We start from the raw sequence: 19,660 nt of genomic DNA on the forward strand, positions 1-19,660 counted from the left end.
TTGTCTGGTTAACGTTAGAGTGGAATCGAAATAGATGCCAAGAGTTTTTATGTCTTTCGATACCTTGATGGGGTTGTCATCTATGATGAAGGAGTCGAAATTGGCATCTAACTTATTGAGTATATGTTGTGGTCCGAGGAGGAGTAGCTCTGTCTTATCATCGTTAAAACAGAGCCCATGTTCGCCATCGAAGCCTGAATGACAAGGTAAATGTCATTGAGTGCTTTGGAATCAGCGTTGTGGTTGCCGGTGATGGGGATGAGTATTTGGGTGTCATCTGCATAATTTGTGTAGGTGACACCCAAATAATCGAGTTTGTCGAAAAGGGGCTTTGTGAACACATTGCGCATGTACCCTGCTAGACGAAAGATTATCTACAATGGCAGAACACACTTCATCAACAGTGCTGTGGCGACCATGTGGTTGGAACACAACAATCTGGCCAGTGGGGACAGTGCTGGCACTTGACCTAATGTTTGATTCTATCTAACCCAGACACACCACCGGAAGGCCCTGGGCCCTCCGACCCTCATTGCAGATAAAGGGTGATGCTGGATATAGGTTGTGGGATACTTGGGATCCAGGGACTGTACTTATTTACTCTGTTGCCTGTGCCATTATTATGCTTTTGAAGTGTAACTCTGTATGCCCTGAATGATGCTGCATTGCAGTGAGTGATTGCCCCCTGAGAAATTGTACTTTCAGTGTGGGCAACGTTTGGTCGCCCACTGCTGGTTTTACCTACCTGCTCTAAGTTAATAATGGGTTCCAGGATGTTGCTGGCCCCCACTACCTGGTACACAACGGCCACGTCTGGCCTTAGTGGCACGGGAATGCCTGAGCAACGTACGATTGCTGGGCAATGTTTTGCAGTTTGGTTATTGTTAATATTCGTTTCATCCACGCATTTTGGTTCACATGGTCCTGCATTTGGTCAAGCAGCTGGACAGGGATGGCGTATTTAAAGGTTATCTGTGGCTATCTAGACTGTGCAGGTAGCCTAGACACTTGTGGGATGAGGTTGCCGCTATTGTTCACCTTATTGGGCTGGGTATGGGATAACTTGCTTGATGCATGGACTGATTGGTATATACCACAACTATGGCCTCCATTAGAATATTGACATGGAATGTATGCAGGTTGGGTTCATACCTCCAAAGGAACAGGGTGAAATGTTATCTGAAACAGAAGAATATATCTATAGCTTTAGTTCAGGAGACCTACCTGCTGGCTGAAGAACAGGAGACAGTCCTCAACCAGTGGGGTGGGATGGGCTATGCTGCCACATATTCTAAAAACGCCTAAGGGAGTGCTTATATGGATTGATGGTTTGTTGCCGTTTCAACTGTTGGAAATTAACAGAGACAGGGATTGGCGGTATTCGATTCTATAGGGTTACCTTGATCATACGGAAGTGTGTATTGTTAATTCATACTTTCCAAATCATAATATCCCACCCCATGTCTGCACAGTATGTACCCAAGTCAAGTCTCGGCGTGAGTGTTTTTTCCTTTGGGGAGTGACTTCAGTTGTGTTAAGAGATGCTGTGCTCGACAGATCGTCCCCTCCCCAGGGGGTAGGGGGGATCCATCACTAACGGACCTAGACCTAGTGGACGTTTGGAGGGAACATCATCCGGAGGTTAGGGTTAGGGGTTACTCATTTTACATCTGCCCATGATTTATACACCGGGATCGACAATTTTTTCATTGGGTCGTAACAGGTGGCTGACATTTGTAATGCCGAGTATATGGGCCGCTCGATATCTGACCATTTCCCCTTGCTGATCTCATGGAACATTAGGAGCTCTAGACCCCCAATCCCGACGTGGCGCATGCCTATTGGCGACCTTGACGGACGAAGTCTTCAAAAGAGAATTACAAACCTCGCTGTCAGAGTTTCTAAAGTACAATGCGGGTAGCGTGGAAGAGTGGGGCACTATTTGGGAAACCATGAAGGTAGTGACTAAAGATAGAATTATAGCTAGTGCTGGGGGCATCCACCGGAAATTGAGGGAGGAGTTGCAAGCTACAGAGGAGGAGATGCAGAAGCAAGAGGCCTGGCATACAGGCCTACGGTCGGACGTGAAGACATTGGCCGAGACCCAGTCCCGTTGCCTCGAAGAGTGGGAAAGGTTGTCTAAATTCGATTATATCATACGAACCACTCGGGCACATGCGGAAGGGGACAAACCTGGGAGGCTTTTATCATGGCTTTGTAAACAAGAACATCCTAGACCCCTAACTACTTTGCTTCATGATGAATGTGGGGCCCAGTGGAGGTCCCAACTGGTGATTAATGACATCTGCGCCACGTACTGCTCTCAGTTATATAGTCACGACGAACAAGTACTTGAAGGGGATGCAACGGAAGCTCTTTGCCTTATTGCACTCCTGAAGCTTACTGACACACAACAGGCACTTTTAGATAAACCAATCACGGTGGAGGAATTGCGGGAAGTGATTGCCTCACTTCATACAGGTAATACGCCTGGAAGTGATGGACGTCCCCCTGAATTCTATAAAGCATATGGCTCTACTTTGGCCTCAGTTCTGTTAGAGGTTTTTGAAGAAGCCCATAGTAAGGGTGTGCTACAGGTCCGTAATGAGGGAAAGCTTGGTGAAACCCATACCCAAGCCTGGGAAGCCAATGGACAGATGTGCCTCATATCGCCCCCTGGCTATGTTAAATTATGATGTGAAAATACTTACTACAGTGCTAGCAGGGCGACTTCGTAAAGTCATCACAGATCTGATACACATTGACCAAACTGGGTTTGTCCGAGGTTTTAGTACCACCCTGAATCTCTGCAGGCTGCAGCATGTCATTGAACAGACCAATGCCTGTAAACAACACTGTATAGTGGCATCACTTGACGCAATCAAAGCTTTCGACTCCCTATATTGGGAATGGTTGTTTGCTGCTTTGCAGAGCTTTGGGATAGGAGAGTTGTTTTATTCGCTGGGTAATACAGTTGTATTCCTTGTCTACTGCCAGGGTCAAATCTGGTAGACAAATATCTAGAGCATGGAACATTCAATGGGCACTCGCCAAGATTGTTCGTTATCACCCATGCTATATATATTGGCTCTGGAGCCCCTAGCGGTGTAGCTGCGCCAAGAATACTTGGGTGCAGGGGTTATTGTGGGTGGTACTAGACACCTAGTGTCGCTATATGCTGACGATGTCTTGCTCTATTTGTTTGAGCCACAACACAACCTACCAATGGTCCTGGATGTATTGGATAACTTTGCAACACTTTCTGGGATTTCTTTCAACAGAAGGAAGCCCTATTTTTTCCTTTGGCTGGCCTTCGTGGAGTGAGCAAAGCCGCCTTACCTGACCTGGGACTCATGTGGGAAGGTGCTCCTTTAAATATTTGGGCGCTCAAGTCATGCATACACTGGAAGACACACACACACACACAACACTCTTAGGGTGGTGAGGGGCCTTAAATAAATCGATGTCCTTTTGGTTCTGATTACCGCTATCACTCATGGGTAGTGTAGCAATTGTTAAAAGGATTGTCCTCCCTAGATTTCTGTATTATTTCACAAACATCCATTACTATATTAAAGCATCCTCCTTTCACCTGTTAGACACGTTGATTAGAGGGTTCCTATGGGGCCCAACCCGACACAAGCTTGCTCTTACAGTACTATGCCTGCCCTATAAAGAAGGCGGTGGGCAGCTACCTAAATTAGAGTGTTACTACCTGACGGCTCAACTAAGCTTTGCAGCGAAATGGTTATCAGACGATATCACTTCTGAAACGCTGCTGCTCAAACACTTGGTGGCCCCACCCACCTCAATGACATGCTGTGGCTCCCGGCTAACTGGATGAACTGCTGTGGCTCCCGGCCAACTGCATGAACACCTTACCGCTGCTAGTAGAACTGGGCAGGAAGATATGATCCAGGGCATTCAAACTACTTTGGATACCTTGTCCCTAGTCACCCAATATCCCGATAGTGGCTGATGTGTGTTAAAATAGGGATAATCTTATGGTTGCAAGACACTGGGAGGAATGGGGTATTTCTATGTGGTGAGAGATGTGCAGAAAGGGTACATTTAATGACTTCGAGAGCCTGGCCTAACAAACTACCCTGCCTTAGGGGCAATTCCTAGGGTACATAAAAGTGGTGAGTGTGGCAAGACATAAATGGGGCGAGTGGCCTGTTGAGCCGGAAAAGAATGAGCTACTGGCACAAATGTGTGCCCTAGAGGACGGTTGGAGGCCGGTGTCCAGATTATATAGTCGCATGCTGACCCGTCCTAACCCTCTGGGTCCAAATTGAAGATGCATTGGGAGTCAGACCTGGGAACTGTAATTACAGAAACATGAGTGGGAACGAATGCTCAGTCTTCCTATAAATGTGTCCCGGAATGCTTGTTTCAAACTAATTAAAGTAAATGTACTCCATTGCACATACATGACCTCTAGTAGAGTTGCCAAATTCAATAAACACAAATACTAGACATGTTCCTGTTGTTATCCAGATGACACAGATCTAATCCACATGTTTTGGAAATGTGCAAAAGTGCAAGGTTTTTGCTCCCGAATCGAACAGACTTGCAAAGTGGTGGGTGAAATTAGACACAACTCGCGCATATCCCAGGAACAGCAAACATAAGCATATCATTAGCTTTATGGATTTAGCTTGTATTCTCGCGAAACGTTGCATTGCCATATCCTGGAAATCAGCGTGGGCCCACAATACAAACAGTGGTACCGCGAATTTGAAATCTGCAGTGAAGCTGAGACTAGGATGTGGGCTAGATCACTGCATTGTTTGGATGAGACCCTTGGGGAGACCTATGAATCTTGGAAAACGCTTGTCTTCAACATGTTCCATCCATCGGACGACAAGCCCCCATGAACACCCCACTACCTGCTCATAGTGTTTATTGGGTGTAACTTTGAGTTCCCTGTACCTCAAACCCCCCGAACCTGACCTCAACCGATACCATTGTCACCCAGTTTCCCACCCTGCAGAATCCAAGATGATGCACGGCTGTCACTGTAACCATTATGTCAATTTATTTGGTATCAGAGCCTAATTAACATGCTTGGAGAGTTAATTCCCTTTGTTGTTTTGTTTCTGTTATTCTTACTTGAATTTTGTTCATCCTATTTGCATTCGAGCATATGCTTAATCATGTGTTTAATTCACAGTTTTTCTTGTTGACTGTTGCAATCGTACTAATAACAATAAACACATTTTTAAATAAATCAAAATAGGGGGTATATTTTCTCTGCTCCCAATAGCAGACGTATGCCTGGAAGCCATCCTGCACCAGCCTAAGGGCCTTCAGCAATCCACTCGAGCACCCCATGGACCCAAGCACCGGCCAGAGTTTGGTTCCATTAACATTATTAAACGTGGTGCTCCTGTACATGAAGGCCAGGTAGATTGGTTCATCCGTCACATCAACCGAATGGGCTCCCGCCAAATATAAATGTAGGACCTGGTCGCATGTTCCCACACCTGGTCTGAAACCATACTGCACATCCATCAACACTGATTCAGCGGCGATCCAGCTCTCAATACGACTCAAGAGTATACGTCCAAATATAAGAAGTGTGCAAGAGTGATATTGGCCAATAAGCTAGAGGACTGCCACAATCTCCCTTTTTAAATATGGAGCATATTATTGCGCTTTTACATGACACTGGGAATTCCCCCGTGTGCAAATATGCATTCAAACATATAGTCAAAAAAGGGGCCCACAGGTCCATCTCCGCCTTGTACAAACCTGCGGGCACCGCAGCAGAACCAGGCGCTCTGTTAGCTTGTTGGTCGATCGCTTTCACAACTTCCCCTAGAGAGAACTGGATCACTGTGCCCTGTGATGCGGCAATAGAGTGGTCCACCCCCGCTTCTGCCTCAACTTGTGTTTCTGTGTGTGTGTGCTCTCTTTTATAAGGCAGCCCTCCTGCCACAAACTCCCAGCATTTCTGGGAGTCATTTGTGGAAACTGCAGTGAGTAATTCCTCCCAACCTTGTTGCTCCAAAAGTGCCTTCCTTATTTTTACTATGTGTTTATATTCAGCCCTGACCCCAATTATTTCTCTTCCGCAACTAGCTTGGTCTTTAAGGACCATCAACAGGCGCTTCTTTGTCCGTTTACAACTGCATCAAACCAACTATGCATCCCCCTTTTGTTATTTTTAAAATCGGATTGCAACATGCTCGTGAGGGATCCTATCAACTCCTCATACATTTTTGTCACCTGTCCTGGGAACTCAACAGAATCAATAATTCACACAATTAGGTGTGCGTTAGGATGCACAAATTCATACTGTGTATTCCCAGGATCACGTTTAGCCCATTTCAGTCTTCTCTTACAGTAAGGATTAACCTCACAAAGGTCTAACTGGGGATGGGCTAGTGTGGTTGTCGCAGTGCGCTCCCATTGAATAGTAAGCCTCAAGGGAAAATGGTCACTGCATTGTTCCCCGACCACCTCAAAGGTTTTTAACATATGCCAGTGGCGAACATGCATAACAAAATAATCTATTGTGCACGACCCATGTGTGTTTCTAAATGTCGTGCCTCCTGGTACATCTGGTGTTACTCGATCATTCATCGACCGTAGGCCCCACTCCAATAACCATCGTCCCACCTGTAATCCCTTAGCACAGGTCCTTGTATCGAACATTTGTGGATGTGGAATACCATAGGCAACGTCATCAGTGTCATCGTACAATTCTTCTAAAATCCCATGACATAGTTTAATATCAAAATCTCAGTCAAGCATCAGAACCGTTTTATTGTCTAATTCTGTGAGAATGAAAGTCTCCATAAATTATTTCATCGACCCTAGGGTGTTTGATTCAGTTATATGTGGGCTATTATACAAATTAACAATAGTCGGTCTCCTTGAGTATGGGTCATAATGACATATTGAATATAATTTGATCTTATATGTATAATCTCTGTTTGATACAACATTGATACCTTGATCAATGTCGCGAGAACACCATAGCAGCTTATTTTTGCTAGCCTGTGTGAAAAATGAGGTATAGCCGTCAAATCACTAAAGCCTCCGTCGCCCGGGTTTCTTGCAATAAAATTACGTTTGGTTTTTCAGGCGTGACAAAATGCCTGGATCCCTAAGTTTGGAGCTTGCCCCTGCTCTATTCCAGTTATATATAAGTAACAAATGTTCATCGGCAGCAATAGGCTCCTGAAGTGCTACTTGGTCATGCAAAATCCCTTCTGGTTGGACCGAAATTCCTTGCATCGCTTTTAGGAAAATCCATCACCAATGTTCCCGAATGTTTCTTTTATTTGAACAAGATCTTCTGTGGAGGCTCCATTGGAAAATCGAGGGCTACCTTTTTTTTAAAAAAAAATTATTTAATTTTCAACGCAAGCGTACTGCACAGTGACACAATTTTGTTAACTTCACATTGTTACATCGTTTTCTTGTTGTGATTGAACAAAGATCATACCAATATCACTATTGACTTTCCCTACGCTTTTGCGTAAAGTTAAATTTGTCCATTCTCCTTCGCCCCAATGCGGTCGGCTGGTTTTATCTTGGTCGTTGGCAAAAAAAGTAATCAGTATTTAATGCGAGCTGGGACGTTTTCTTCGTTTGGCGTATGTAAGCTCAAGTTGTGTGATGGGTCTCCTCACCTATGGGATGATGTGTGGTGGTTAAGAGTCTTGTAAATGTGTGGTTTGTATTGACTCCGAGTCTGCGGGTTGGCTTTGCCTTAGGCTTGGGACATATGTTGCGGCAAAGCCGCACCAGGTTTCTTTATGGCGTGCTGCTTTTCCATGTAGGGCCGTAGTGATTTTCTCCATCGTATATATGTTTGTTGCGATGTTTGGCCATTCTTTTTTTAGTGGGAGGTGTGACGATTTCCATTTAATAACTAGGCCAGCCCTTGCAGCTAGCAGCAGTGAAGATACGATTCCCCTTATCCTGACTAGTTAGTCATCTTCTTCTAGGCTGAACAAGGTTAGGAGGGGAGTTGCGTTTCTTTCAATGCCGTCTATTTGTTTGATCCATCCGAGCACCTCAGTCCAATATATGCAGACTTTTGGACAGTCCCACCACACGTGCCAATAGTTGGCGTCCATTCCGCATTGTCTCCAGCATTTTGGGCTGTTGGTCTGGTACATTTTCGACAATCTGTGGGGGTCATATTGACATCTGTGTAGTAGTTTTATTGCGTGCAGTTTGTATTGTGTGGCAATTGATATCCAGGATGGTGTTTTGCAAATTGTGTCCCATGCCTGTTGGTCAAATTCTCTGTTTAAGTCTTTCTCCCATTTCTCTTTGAGGCTGGGGTTTGGGTTCAGGTCTTTAGTAATTAGGGCACTCTACATGTGTGCTATGAGGCCTTTGTTAGTAGAGGTCGTGTCGAGGATTTTTTCGAAGGCAGTGAGTTCTCTTCGGATCTTGGATTTCCATTCACGTTTGGATAGGAGGCCCTTCAGGCGTAGGTAGAGGAAGATTGTTATTGGATGCAGTTGGAAGGCTTCCTCCAGTTCAGTGATTGATATGAATTTGTCGTCTCGCCATAGCTGCCCGATCCTTTCGAGTCCGGCATCGAACCAGGTTTGGTATCTGGGGTGTTCTGGAATTGCTGCTCTGACTCCTGGGGCCCATAAGTGGCTTAGGGGGGATGGTCATGTGGTTACTCCCATCATTCCTTTTCCCTCCTTCCATATGTTCCATATCGTTCCCAACATTGGATGATCACGTAGTTTTCATGTGAGTTTCGGTCTGGGGACCCATTGCTATTCTGAGAGTGTGGCAGGGGTGAGGTTGTCATTGTCTAGCTGTACCCATTGCAAGTCTTTTCTGTCTCGCAGGTGCGGGATGAGTACTCTTAGCTGGGTCGCCAGGTAGTATCGCTGAATATCTGGGAGGCCGACCGCCCCCCTTGGTCTTTGGGTAGAATGAGGGTTTCGTAAGGTATTCTGGGTTTCTTCCCTTCCCACAGGAATCCGGTTATTGCTTTTTTCACTTGTTTAAAGAAGTCTTCTGGGATCGACACTGGGAGGACTTGGAAGGGATATAGGCAGCGTGGGAGACTGACCATTTTGATGGCGTTCAATCTTCCCAGCCAGGAGATCGTGAGTGGTCGCCATTTTGCGAGGTCTGCTTTCAATGCTGTGAGGAGTTGAGGGAAGTTGGCCTCATATATGTCGGCAATGTTTCTCGTTAGGTTGATCCCCAGATATCGAAGCGTAGGGCCTCCGATGGTGAGGCCTAATTGGTCGAATTCCGCTTTCTGGGTTGTGGTGGGTTCGTGTAGAGGAAAGAGGATGGATTTGACTCTGTTGACTTTGAAGCCTGATAGTGTGCCATATTCTTCAATGAGTTGCATCGCTCGGGGGATTGACATCATCGGGTTCTGTATGTGTAGGAGAATATTGTCTGCGTACAAGGCCAGCTTATATTCTCTTCTTTGCACACACATGCCTTCGACTCGTTGAACTGCACTGAGAATTTGGGCCAGTGGTTCCAATGAGAGCGCAAACAATATTGCGAGAGGGGACATCCTTGCCTCGTGCCTCTGCTCAGTGGTAACCAGCGAGAATACTGGGAGTTCACTGTTACGGAAGCCCGGGGCGATTTGTATACTGCTTTGATTCCTCGTCGGAGAACAGGGCCAAGGCCGATTTCCCTTATTGTTGCTTCCAGGAAGTGCCATTCGACCCTATCAAACGCTTTCTCTGCGTCGATAGACAGTAGTGCGGGTGTGTTCGGCATTTTCCTTGCCTTGTGTATGAGGTGGAGAGTCTTAAGGGTGGCGTCTGCTCCCTGTCTGTCGAGGATAAATCTGACTTGGTTGTTGTTAATAATAGCAGGCATGTGCGTTTCCAGCCGTGCAGCGATGACCTGTGTGTACATTTTGGCATCTGTATTTAGGAGGGAGATAGGGCGGTATGAAGCGCACTGTTTGCGGTCTTTGCCCTCTTTCGGGATGACCGTGATGAGGGCCTCAGAGAATGATTCGGGGGCAGAACCGGTCTGTAGGATGTTGTTAAAGAGTTATACCATTAACAGGAGAAGGGCATCGATGAAGGTTTTATAGAACCCTGTCGTGTAGCCATCGGCTCGGGGGCTTTCCCTGTTGGGAGCCTTTTGATCGCATCTTATACTTCTTTGTCCGTGATGGGGGCGTTAACAGCTTGTGCTATCTCGGTGGATAGACTTGGGATGGTCATCTTGTCCATGTATTCTGCGATTACCCTATCATGTATGGTCTCAGAGGAGTACAGTTTTAAATAGAAGTCAGCGAAGGCTTCGGGGATGTTGGTGGGAGGATCTCCGTGGGGGTCATTCTCTTTTTCTATGGCTGATATCCATCTTTCTTTGCGTTGTCCACGGAGCCTGGCTGCGAGTAGTGCATCTGCTTTGTCACCTTTCTCATAATGTTTCTGTTTCAGATATTGCAGTTTGCGCACGATTTGGTCAGTTTCCAATTGTCGCAGTTCATCTCTCTTCCTGATTGCCTCCATTATTTTCCCTTCTCTCTCAGCATCTGCTGTTTGGGCACGAAGGTCTAGTTGCGCTTTTTCGTTTCTGAGCCTATATTCTATCAGATAGCACTGCCTTTTCTTTGTCGCTCCCTCTTTGATTAGTACACCTCTCCACGTGGCTTTCCCTGCTTCCCATAGCGTGTTCCTCAAGACTTCTCCGGTGTTGTTTCATTTGAAATTTTCGTCAATGTCCTTCACCAATTGTTCTTGGAATATTGGGTCCTTCCAGAGCGTTTCATTGCAGCGCCATTTCGTGCTTCTGCGGGGGAGCATCAACTGGTCGAAGGTGATCGTGACCATGTCGTGATCTGACCACGTTATGGGAGATGTTTTGGATGTGGACAGCGCCTCCATTAGTTCTGTTGTGAGATATATGTATTCGATTCTAGTATATGTGGCGTGCGGTGTGGAGTAGAATGTATAGCCTGTTTGGTGGAGGTTCATATAGCGCCATGCATCTTTGAGTTCGTATGAGTCCATCATGTCCATTACTTCTGAGCAGCCGGCCTCTGGTGTGTTATTTGCCTGGGGGCGCCGGCTTGTCTGTCCAGTGTTGGGTCTGCCCACATATTGAGGTCGCCTCCTAGAATCACTTCGCCTTCTGCTTCGATCATCACTTTTGGGACGATATGTTGGAGGAACCTGGATTGCCCAGAATTGGGGGCATATATGGAGGCAAGTGTGAGGATTGTGCCCTGTATGTTACCGACCAGTACAATCGCTCTGCCGCTTAAATCTGCCCAGGTTTTTTGGACTTCAAATTGGAGTCGTTTGCTGATTAGGATGCCGATGCCAGCTTTCCAGAGTGGGCTTGAGCTCCAATGTTCAGCTCCTGACTTGGCGTACAGAACTTTTCTTTCTTCCCCTTTAATGTATCTGGTTTCCTGTAGGAAGAGTATGTCTAGGTCTGCCCTTTTGAATTCCCTGTTCAGTAGTGACCACTTGGTGGGAGAATTGAGTCTCTTGACATTCAATGTTCCAATTTTAATCGTGCCGAGCCCATCGCTTGCAGTTTTGTGGTTAACGGCCATTGATGTGTTTCCTTCGTTTGTTAACTGGGTCCCATTTATTATTGCTAAATGCCAATGATTAGAGTGTTTTGTGGGACGTGCCTGACCGTTTTGGGTGTTTTGTTTTCTCCCCTGCCCCCACCCTCCCCACGATGTTTAACAAACTAACATTTCCTTCCCTCCTCCCTTGTTCCCCTTCGTGCACCCTCCTGTCATGGGCTTCCATCCTTGATTGGTGGCGTCCGATTTGGACAGAGTAAAAACTATCAGTCCAATGTCGGACCACCGGTGGGAACCGTTACCGCTCGGTCCCTTTGGTAGATATAATCACTTTAACATTTAGAGCCCCCCCTCGTATCCCCCTCTCTCTCCCCCACAACATTTAGAACTCACCATTAACTTTTCGTGAAAGGATATACGGTGCACCATGTTGTTTCATAGTGTGTCGTCAGCTGATAATTCCGCCCCTCTCTTCCAGGGTGGACTCCTCTGCGAGTCTGGCCTCGTGTCAAGGAAGTGTGGGTTGTTTAGTTCTTGATGGTCGCTTTTGCTGTCTTGTTCAGACACCGGCCTCGCAAGTGCAGGTCACTGGGATGCTGTTTTCATTTGTCATTGTCCGGTGTGTTGTTGCCCCACCTGTACTTTCTTGATCCCTTCACTCTTTTTCTCCTTGGTCCCTGGAGTTCCCTTTGTGATCCACTTTGTTCGGGTTCTCATCGGTTATCTTCTCTTGGGCCTGTTCCAAGGAGTTCCGCAATGCAGTCTCGGATCTCCTCTTCCGATCATAGCTGTATTCTCTTGCTTCTGTGCTCGAATGTAAGGGAGAAGGGTTATTCCTATCTGTATCTGGTGCCTTGTTCTTTGAGCCATTTCGTCAGTGGATTACAGAGGCGTCTCAGGGCCAGGGGTGAGCGAGGATAGGTTCTGGAAGATGGTTAACTGGGCACCTCCGAGGGTGAGGGGACCTCCGGATCTGGCCTTTTCTAGGATCCTGGCTCTGTCCTGGTATCGATGGAATCTGGCGAGGACTGATCTTGGGCCACCTGGTGGACCTCCAGCCCTGTGTATTCTCTGTTTTGGGCTCATCGATTTCTTCATCTGCCGTCAGAATTTTGATGATGTCATGTATTGTTTTTTGAGTTCTTCTTCTGTTTCACCTTCGTGTTCCGGAATGCCGAAGAAGCATAGGTTGTTTCTCCGCTCACGGTTTTCTAAATCGTCCATTTTTAGTCTGATTTTTTCTTTTCTTTTCTCGATTTCCCATATTCTGAGGTCCATTTGAGTTTCGAGGGTCTCTATGGAGGCCTGGTTGTTTTCAACCCCTTCTAGTCTCTCCTCAATGTTGTCCATTCTCTGTTATTTTATCAATTTTACCGCCTAGGTTGGCGCCCATGTCCTTTATTTCGTTCAGGAGGGCAGTGATGTCGCCTTTGGTGGCCGCAGCACCTGTCTCGAAGGTGTCCATTGTCTCTTTGTTTCTGTTCTCTGGTGACCGCAAGAGCGGTTCGTAAGCGTATCTGGCCAACTTCACCTTAGTGTTCATGGGGCGGTAGCTGTGGCAGAGGAGGCACACCCCCTTGTTCGGGGGCCCAACCCTCTGCACTAGAGTATATTCAGGTGGCTTCAAAATGATTCCGGGTTGTTGGCCGGTGGTAGGGTCTACCATATGCGGCAGAGACCAATTGGGGGGTGGTGTGGATCTCTTCGGCCAAGTCTATGCGCCATCTGGCCCCCTTGTGGTCTAATGTCGCTGAGGTCACTTTCTGGTTTCACTATGGGCAGTTTTGGCTGGAGCTTGATGCTGCGTCCCCTCCTGAGCAGCTTTCTTTATTTTTTGGGGAAAGCTGTGGTCTGAATTCGATGTTCCCCTCCAGTCTGCTATGAGGTACCCCGTGGACTTACTGTGTTCAGGCGTTGTTGAATGTTCCTCGTGGGGGCCCGTGTGAATGCTCTTGATTAGTAGTGTGGGTGGCCTTTCCCCTCTATTGCTAATTCTCTGTAATGTGTGCGTAGTGGGGTAAGGTTTTCAGACGGTGGAGGGGTGTTAAGATGGTTCCAGTGATGCCGCTTTGTACATGTGCGGTGCTGCATGGGCGGTGTTTAATAAGATATGCAGCCCAGCCTCTTCTTATGTCTCATTTGCTTCCTATCAAAGAAATGCGCAGGAATTGGGCACTACGATGTTAGTACAGCCGCATTTGGATATTGGGTTAAACGGCACAGTTTTCTTTATTCCTTAAGGTAGGACCGCTTTGTCTCTCATCACACGATGGACTTTACTTCTGCATATTGGACCTGTGCAGAAGCCACCTTGACTGCACTGCAGCAGCCCCAAACAGGCACTTGTGAATCCACAAAGGTTGCCAGATGATGCCTAAAAACATAGGCACACATCAGCTGGTAATAAAAAAACCTAAGTAAAGTAGAGCGGTAGAAATGAGAAAATAAATTCTCACCCCTAAACCGCTAAGATGTTCAATTGCTTTGGGTGCTCTTAGGGTCCTATATGTGCAACTGGGCTGGCAGGGTTGTGTGCGTGGGGTATTCAGGCCGGTTGGTTGGTGCTTCGGCTTTCCCCCCTCTTCGCCCGTTACCTCCAGGCGCCGTGTGTGGTAGACCTGCTGATGGCGCACCAGTTGTTGGGGAGAGGGAGCGTTGGTTGGTGGGTGTTGTGGAGGGACCCCCCGGGCCTCTGGCGGGGTCGGCGGCGTCCGCCCGCGGGATGCTGCACTGCTGGGTGAAGTGGCTGCTTGGGTTCTGCAGCACTCCGGGAGGCATCCGCTTACCGCGGACAGCTGGAGCTCCGTCTCCGAACCCCGGGGGCATGCAGGCTGGAATCCGCAGCGGGGAAGACCTTCTGGGTGTGCCGGGCTTGCAGTCTGTGCACGTCTTCACCCTCCGCTTGGATGGGGGGCGCAGGTGGAGGCGATGGGAGGTGTCTGCGGGCCTTTCTTCTGGGTGACCGCGGAACACCCGTCCCTGGCTGGAGCGTTGGTGTCAGCGGGTTTCAGTTTCACTTTTGGAGCGTCCTGTGAGGCGTAATGATTTCTCCCCCTTCCCAGCTCCGATTTTCTTCGCGTTTTTCTCCTGGGGGGTAGGGTGGGAGGTCTTCAGTCAACGTCTACACTGTTTGTTTTCCCGTGGGGGGGGTCGCAAGACGGGGGCTCCAATCACGTCTTGGACCTGCAGCAGAGGAGATCACACAGAGTGGCTGCTCATCCGTGCGCCCCCTGGTGGCCAATCGAGGGCTACCTTTTAAAGTCTGCACCATACAAAATGGTATCCGCCAGTCCAGTAACACTGTGCTACGTGGAGCTTTGTTAGACATGCAGTAATTTTTCAGATATCAGGGAGGCTTGGTGGGTTGGTTACGAATATAATGACTTTAATAAAAATACTCATAATGGCAAAAATAAATTTCACAAGTGACTACTGCTCTCGTTTGTAATCCCCCCTTCAGCAAACGGTTTGCAGCCTGCTTCAGAATTGAAGAATTTTTTAGCCTAGTAGGTGGGTAAAAAGGAAGCCTAGATGTGTACATAGCCGATCCTCTTATGTCTTGTGACTGTTGGCATCCCTGCCTAGCACATTCTGAGTAGTGTTGCAACATATTCAGCGGGGAGGAAGAGGAGCTTTGGACTAAAGATGTAGTGTTGAGTAACGTTTGCTTTCTCCTACACCCTTCTCCCTCTGTCTCCATATTGTTTAGGAAGAAGTCAAAATATTTTACTACACAGGAAGGAGGTATGAAGTCCTTACTGTTTTAATCATAGACACTCTTTAGTATGCACAGATGGAATTGGTCATCTACCCTTGAACTGCGGTCTAAAGAACAGTATGTGCAAAATGCATGCAGTGTGGCCGAGGTTGCTCCTCTACGCATATCGTCCAGAGCGATATTTCTTTGAAAAGTAATTGAAAAAGCTTTTGATTGTACCAGGAGTCCATGGATACCTTCTGGGACTGAGTGTCAGCTGACCCTATATCATTCATTAATGCAGGAGAGGCGCCAATCAATTGTGATCACTTTGAAGGGTTAAGATAGAGTACCAAAATAACTTGCTCTATGGGATGGTGAACAGTGGAAGGGACTACAACCACATTTTATCCAACTGTACCTTAGCAGAGGAAAGTCACGCATATTAGTTTGGTCTCACCCAAAAGGTGAGTCCTGCAGCTAAAAGCTAGGCAATACTCTGAACAAGGGTAACACGAGGAAATCCACACAGATGTGTGCCTTATTGGGAGTCATTGGAAAGGTGTGGCTGTGGTGCAGTGTCTCTATTGGCAGAAAGTAAGAGGTCCACGTCTGCTTTAAACTTACTGACCTAGACCAGTTTGACACACCCAGTATATTCCAAGTTTGACAGACCAAGTCTACAACCCATAAATCCCCAATCAGCCTTGAATATCATGCAGAGCATACTGAGGTTTGAGAAACCATACTTGCACAGCTACAATGAAAAGACCCAATACATACCACTCCCAGAGTACACAGTGGCAAGCAATGAGATGAGGCTGAGAACTCATGCTGTTTCCACCAATCCGAATATATTTTTCCAAAAAGTTCCTACAGTCACGTAAGGTGACAAGAGTTGGCGATAGCACATAAAATCTGATAAACATGATAGTTCATCGACAACATGGAGTATGCGAAACATGTGCCAGTTTTTAGGTGTAATGCTTTCTGATTGAGAAGAGCCACAATGACACCCATCGCTGAAAATTAAAAGCCAGGGGCCCTTTTCTTCATGCATTCTTGTAAGAATGATATTTTAAAAAATGAGAATACAAGTCTCCTGGGATGCAGACACTGCTGGAGGACTGTTTAAAGCAACTATAAATGGCAGAGAAGACAGAACTGCACCTTGCTAAATCCTGCTGACCAACCATAAGGGAAGATTATATGTACAATATCCAAAAGGGCCAAAGAGGAAGAAACGAAAGGATGAACAGCTGTATCTAGTATTGCTCTGCACTAAACACCCATGAGTGTCATAAACCTGCTGCGAGGGGATCTTTTGGAGCTTCGAACTCTCAAATGAAGTACACACCATTGCAGTGGGATTGCTAAACAAGAGATAATGCATTACGCTATCTGAACAGGTTTCTGTATCTAGATAGTAACATTTATTGTGTAGCAAATACACAGTACTACATGTTGGGAACTAACATGCACAAAGTTCTTGATTGCAGCCCTGATTCCAGAGCAAATGGGGAATGACTAGCACAGCCCAAATTAACAAATCACTTTTGGAATTTCAAAGAGCTCTGCCAACTTAACATGCGCACCAACTCTTACCACTTATAAACGGTAGTCTCCATCCCATACAAGCTAACTGAATGATGTTAAAGCATCACAGAATTAGATAGCAACGTGCAATTCAAACAGTTAAACTACTGACGTTCCTGATAAGGCCAAGATATATTCTAAACCAACCTCTGCTGATGCGTTGCTTCTCCCCAGAGAGAATGCCTGGAGAATCGATGATGCTGATACTCTTTAGGACTTGATTTGGTAACTGAGAGCACATAAACCTGCAAAAACAAAGACATGAACATTTCCCAAAAATCAGATCATGGAAAGGTCGATTTCCTGAACACTATACGTCATGAGATTAGAGAGGAAAATTACTGAAACCTAATTCAATTTCATGATTATACAGTCGTTTCCCATACAAAGAATCTACATCCCAGTTAAAGATAAAGTGCATTTGTCATAAAAATGTATCAGGTCAAATGGATTTACAGTTTTTCTGCAATAGCGCTTCCATCAACTCATAACAGTGCTATAGTCATCAGCCCTACAGATGAAGGGTGTATCAGCCCCTTTTAGTCCCTAAACATTGGCAAATTCTCCCAAAAAAGAAAAAAAGAGGTAGTAAAAATGCCCCCAACAAAAAACAGGAAACAGACACATAAGGTGCCTATCCCCCTGCCTTTGCTCACAAAGCTCCATGTATAGGTTTGGCCCAGTAGTACACCTAGTGCCAAAGAAAGAAACCTCTACTTCACTGCCTGATCTGAAGAGCTAAAACATCTTTTAATGTTTATGAATAACTAGGTGCAAAGAAATGTGTAATAATATTTCCGTTTCAACATTAAAGTATATTTTCCCATTAGCAATGGGACTTACTTTTCTATTCCCTAAAAAATCATTTTACTACCAATTTAAAAAAAACAGGGATCAAGATACTGCCACTTCAAAATTGTATGTGGAGCACTGATAGTCATGTAGAAAGTGGCTTGTCGTTGAGTGACTCTGCAAAACCACTCCAAACAAAGTCAAATAGATGTCCTTATTGGATACTTGGTTTCACCGCGGGTACAAAACATGTGCATACTGTACAGTATGTACACCCATAAACACATCTCAAAGGCTAATAAAATAAAGCAGTTATTTATTCTCACAGATAAAGAGGACTTCTTTAAACCACGTCCATAACCCCTTCCTTTGACCCAACCACTGGTCAAAGTGAAATAAAGTAGATTTGACACGCATGACCTCCCTTGTCACACATCACCCTTTCCTTTATAATTGATTGCAATCACGTTCTCGCTACTGTGGTCAGGGTGCCTGGCTTATAGCTGTAAAATGTCTCTGATCCCACTTGTGTGTAACAAGACACATCTGGGACGGGTTTTTTGAATCACGTGCACAATACATTCATAGAATTCCTACTACCATTGTAGTTTTTTGGTGATTGCAATAAAATATTTACTAGGGCTGTGCCAATGTTTACTTCTTCATAGTACAATATTTGGGGTTGCGCTCAACCCTCAATCTCAAGCCAATGGCACATGTATATGGTTAAATTGGCGTTAAACCACTCAAATGAATTCCAATAAACATGATGCGAGGCAATGAAATAATAACAAGTTCCTATACAAGGAACATGGCAAATTATTACCCTCAATATTTTTGGCCATACTATGTAGACACTTGTCAAACCAAAGCCTTGGTATCAGTAGATTTAAAATGAATCTTAACAGTTGTGTCGCTAATATATGAGGGTGTACTTGTTTTTATAGCAGCTGTTCGTTATGCAAATTTAGGTAACATTTCTGTCAATAGGCCACTGCTCATCTCCGAATAAACTTGTGAAAATATGCACAATTTCTCACTAGCAAAAAGAAACAAAAAAATGTTTTAAAAAATGGGACACAAAATAAGTTGACATTTATCGTAGCGACTCCTCCACTTCTAGTACTTCCCCATATGCCTGAGACATTCTGCCTATGAGGCTTTGCACATCGGCCCTGGTCGTGCCCTAATGGCTACCGTTTTGGGAAGAAGGGTGAGCATACGAGGAAATGGAACTTTGAGGTAGTTGTACGGGAGGGGCTATGGTGGATAACTGTTTCTTACTCCGACGTCCAGTCCCCTTTCCGCCAATACTTGTGGGAGAGTCACAAGCACTTACTCAAGATTTGGGGTATGAATGACCCTGAAAGTAGTGTAGCCACATTCTGAAGAGCAGCCTGCCGGAACCAGGCATCTAATCTGTAATGCAGCCTCTGCAATGGCATCAGACAGAACATGCCACTGGAAAGCTAACTATCAAAGACCCTGGCGTATGCTAGGTCGTCACTGAATTTTTCCAACGTGTCTTCTGGGAGAACTTTCTCAAAATCTGCAATTTCTCTGCAGAGTTTTAAGTTTGCTGCTGCTAATATTGCATCTCAATTACACTGTATAAAATGTAGTCACACATTTGCATACACCGTTATCCCCAAAAGTCTCCAGTGCCTTGTCTGCTTTACTCCAAACCGCAGCCATGTTGGTTTAAAAGGCAGCTCAGAATAGGGATTAGCAGACCCAACATCTGAAAATGAAGAGTGCTAACACAATACCAGACTCACCTACTCGGAGACAATAGGTCCGTAGCTAATGCAAAGCTTGTTATTTATGGCAACAGTGAGGTTTCAATCAGACGTTCCTGGCTTCGGTGAAAACATCCTTTTACTGGGCAGTTACTGAGCACTGAAGTGCCTGAAAACTGTCCTATGAAGATTGAAGTTGTGGGAGTCAAGGGCAATAGGAGTGCCAGAGGTGGTTAAGGCAATGGTCTAGACCAAACTGAAACGGGTCATGACTTCCTCCCCAACCAAGGGTCCATGAACTGCAGAGGGGATGAG

The 19,660-nt window shown here is 45.9% G+C and overlaps 1 protein-coding gene across 2 annotated transcripts in view; it reads right to left on the minus strand.

The window, feature by feature from the left end:
• Window positions 1-19,660, minus strand: part of EHD4 (EH domain containing 4) — a 265,684-nt gene that overhangs the window by 139,210 nt on the left and 106,814 nt on the right. For both annotated transcript variants that reach the window (XM_069638815.1, XM_069638814.1), the window contains exon 3: window positions 16,962-17,059. In XM_069638815.1, the coding sequence (XP_069494916.1) occupies window positions 16,962-17,059 (98 nt within the window). The remainder of the gene's footprint in view (window positions 1-16,961; window positions 17,060-19,660) is intronic.

This window comes from Ambystoma mexicanum, chromosome 14 (genome assembly GCF_040938575.1).
Source record: "Ambystoma mexicanum isolate Mex_15411 chromosome 14, UKY_AmexF1_1, whole genome shotgun sequence".
NCBI lineage: Eukaryota > Metazoa > Chordata > Amphibia > Caudata > Ambystomatidae > Ambystoma > Ambystoma mexicanum.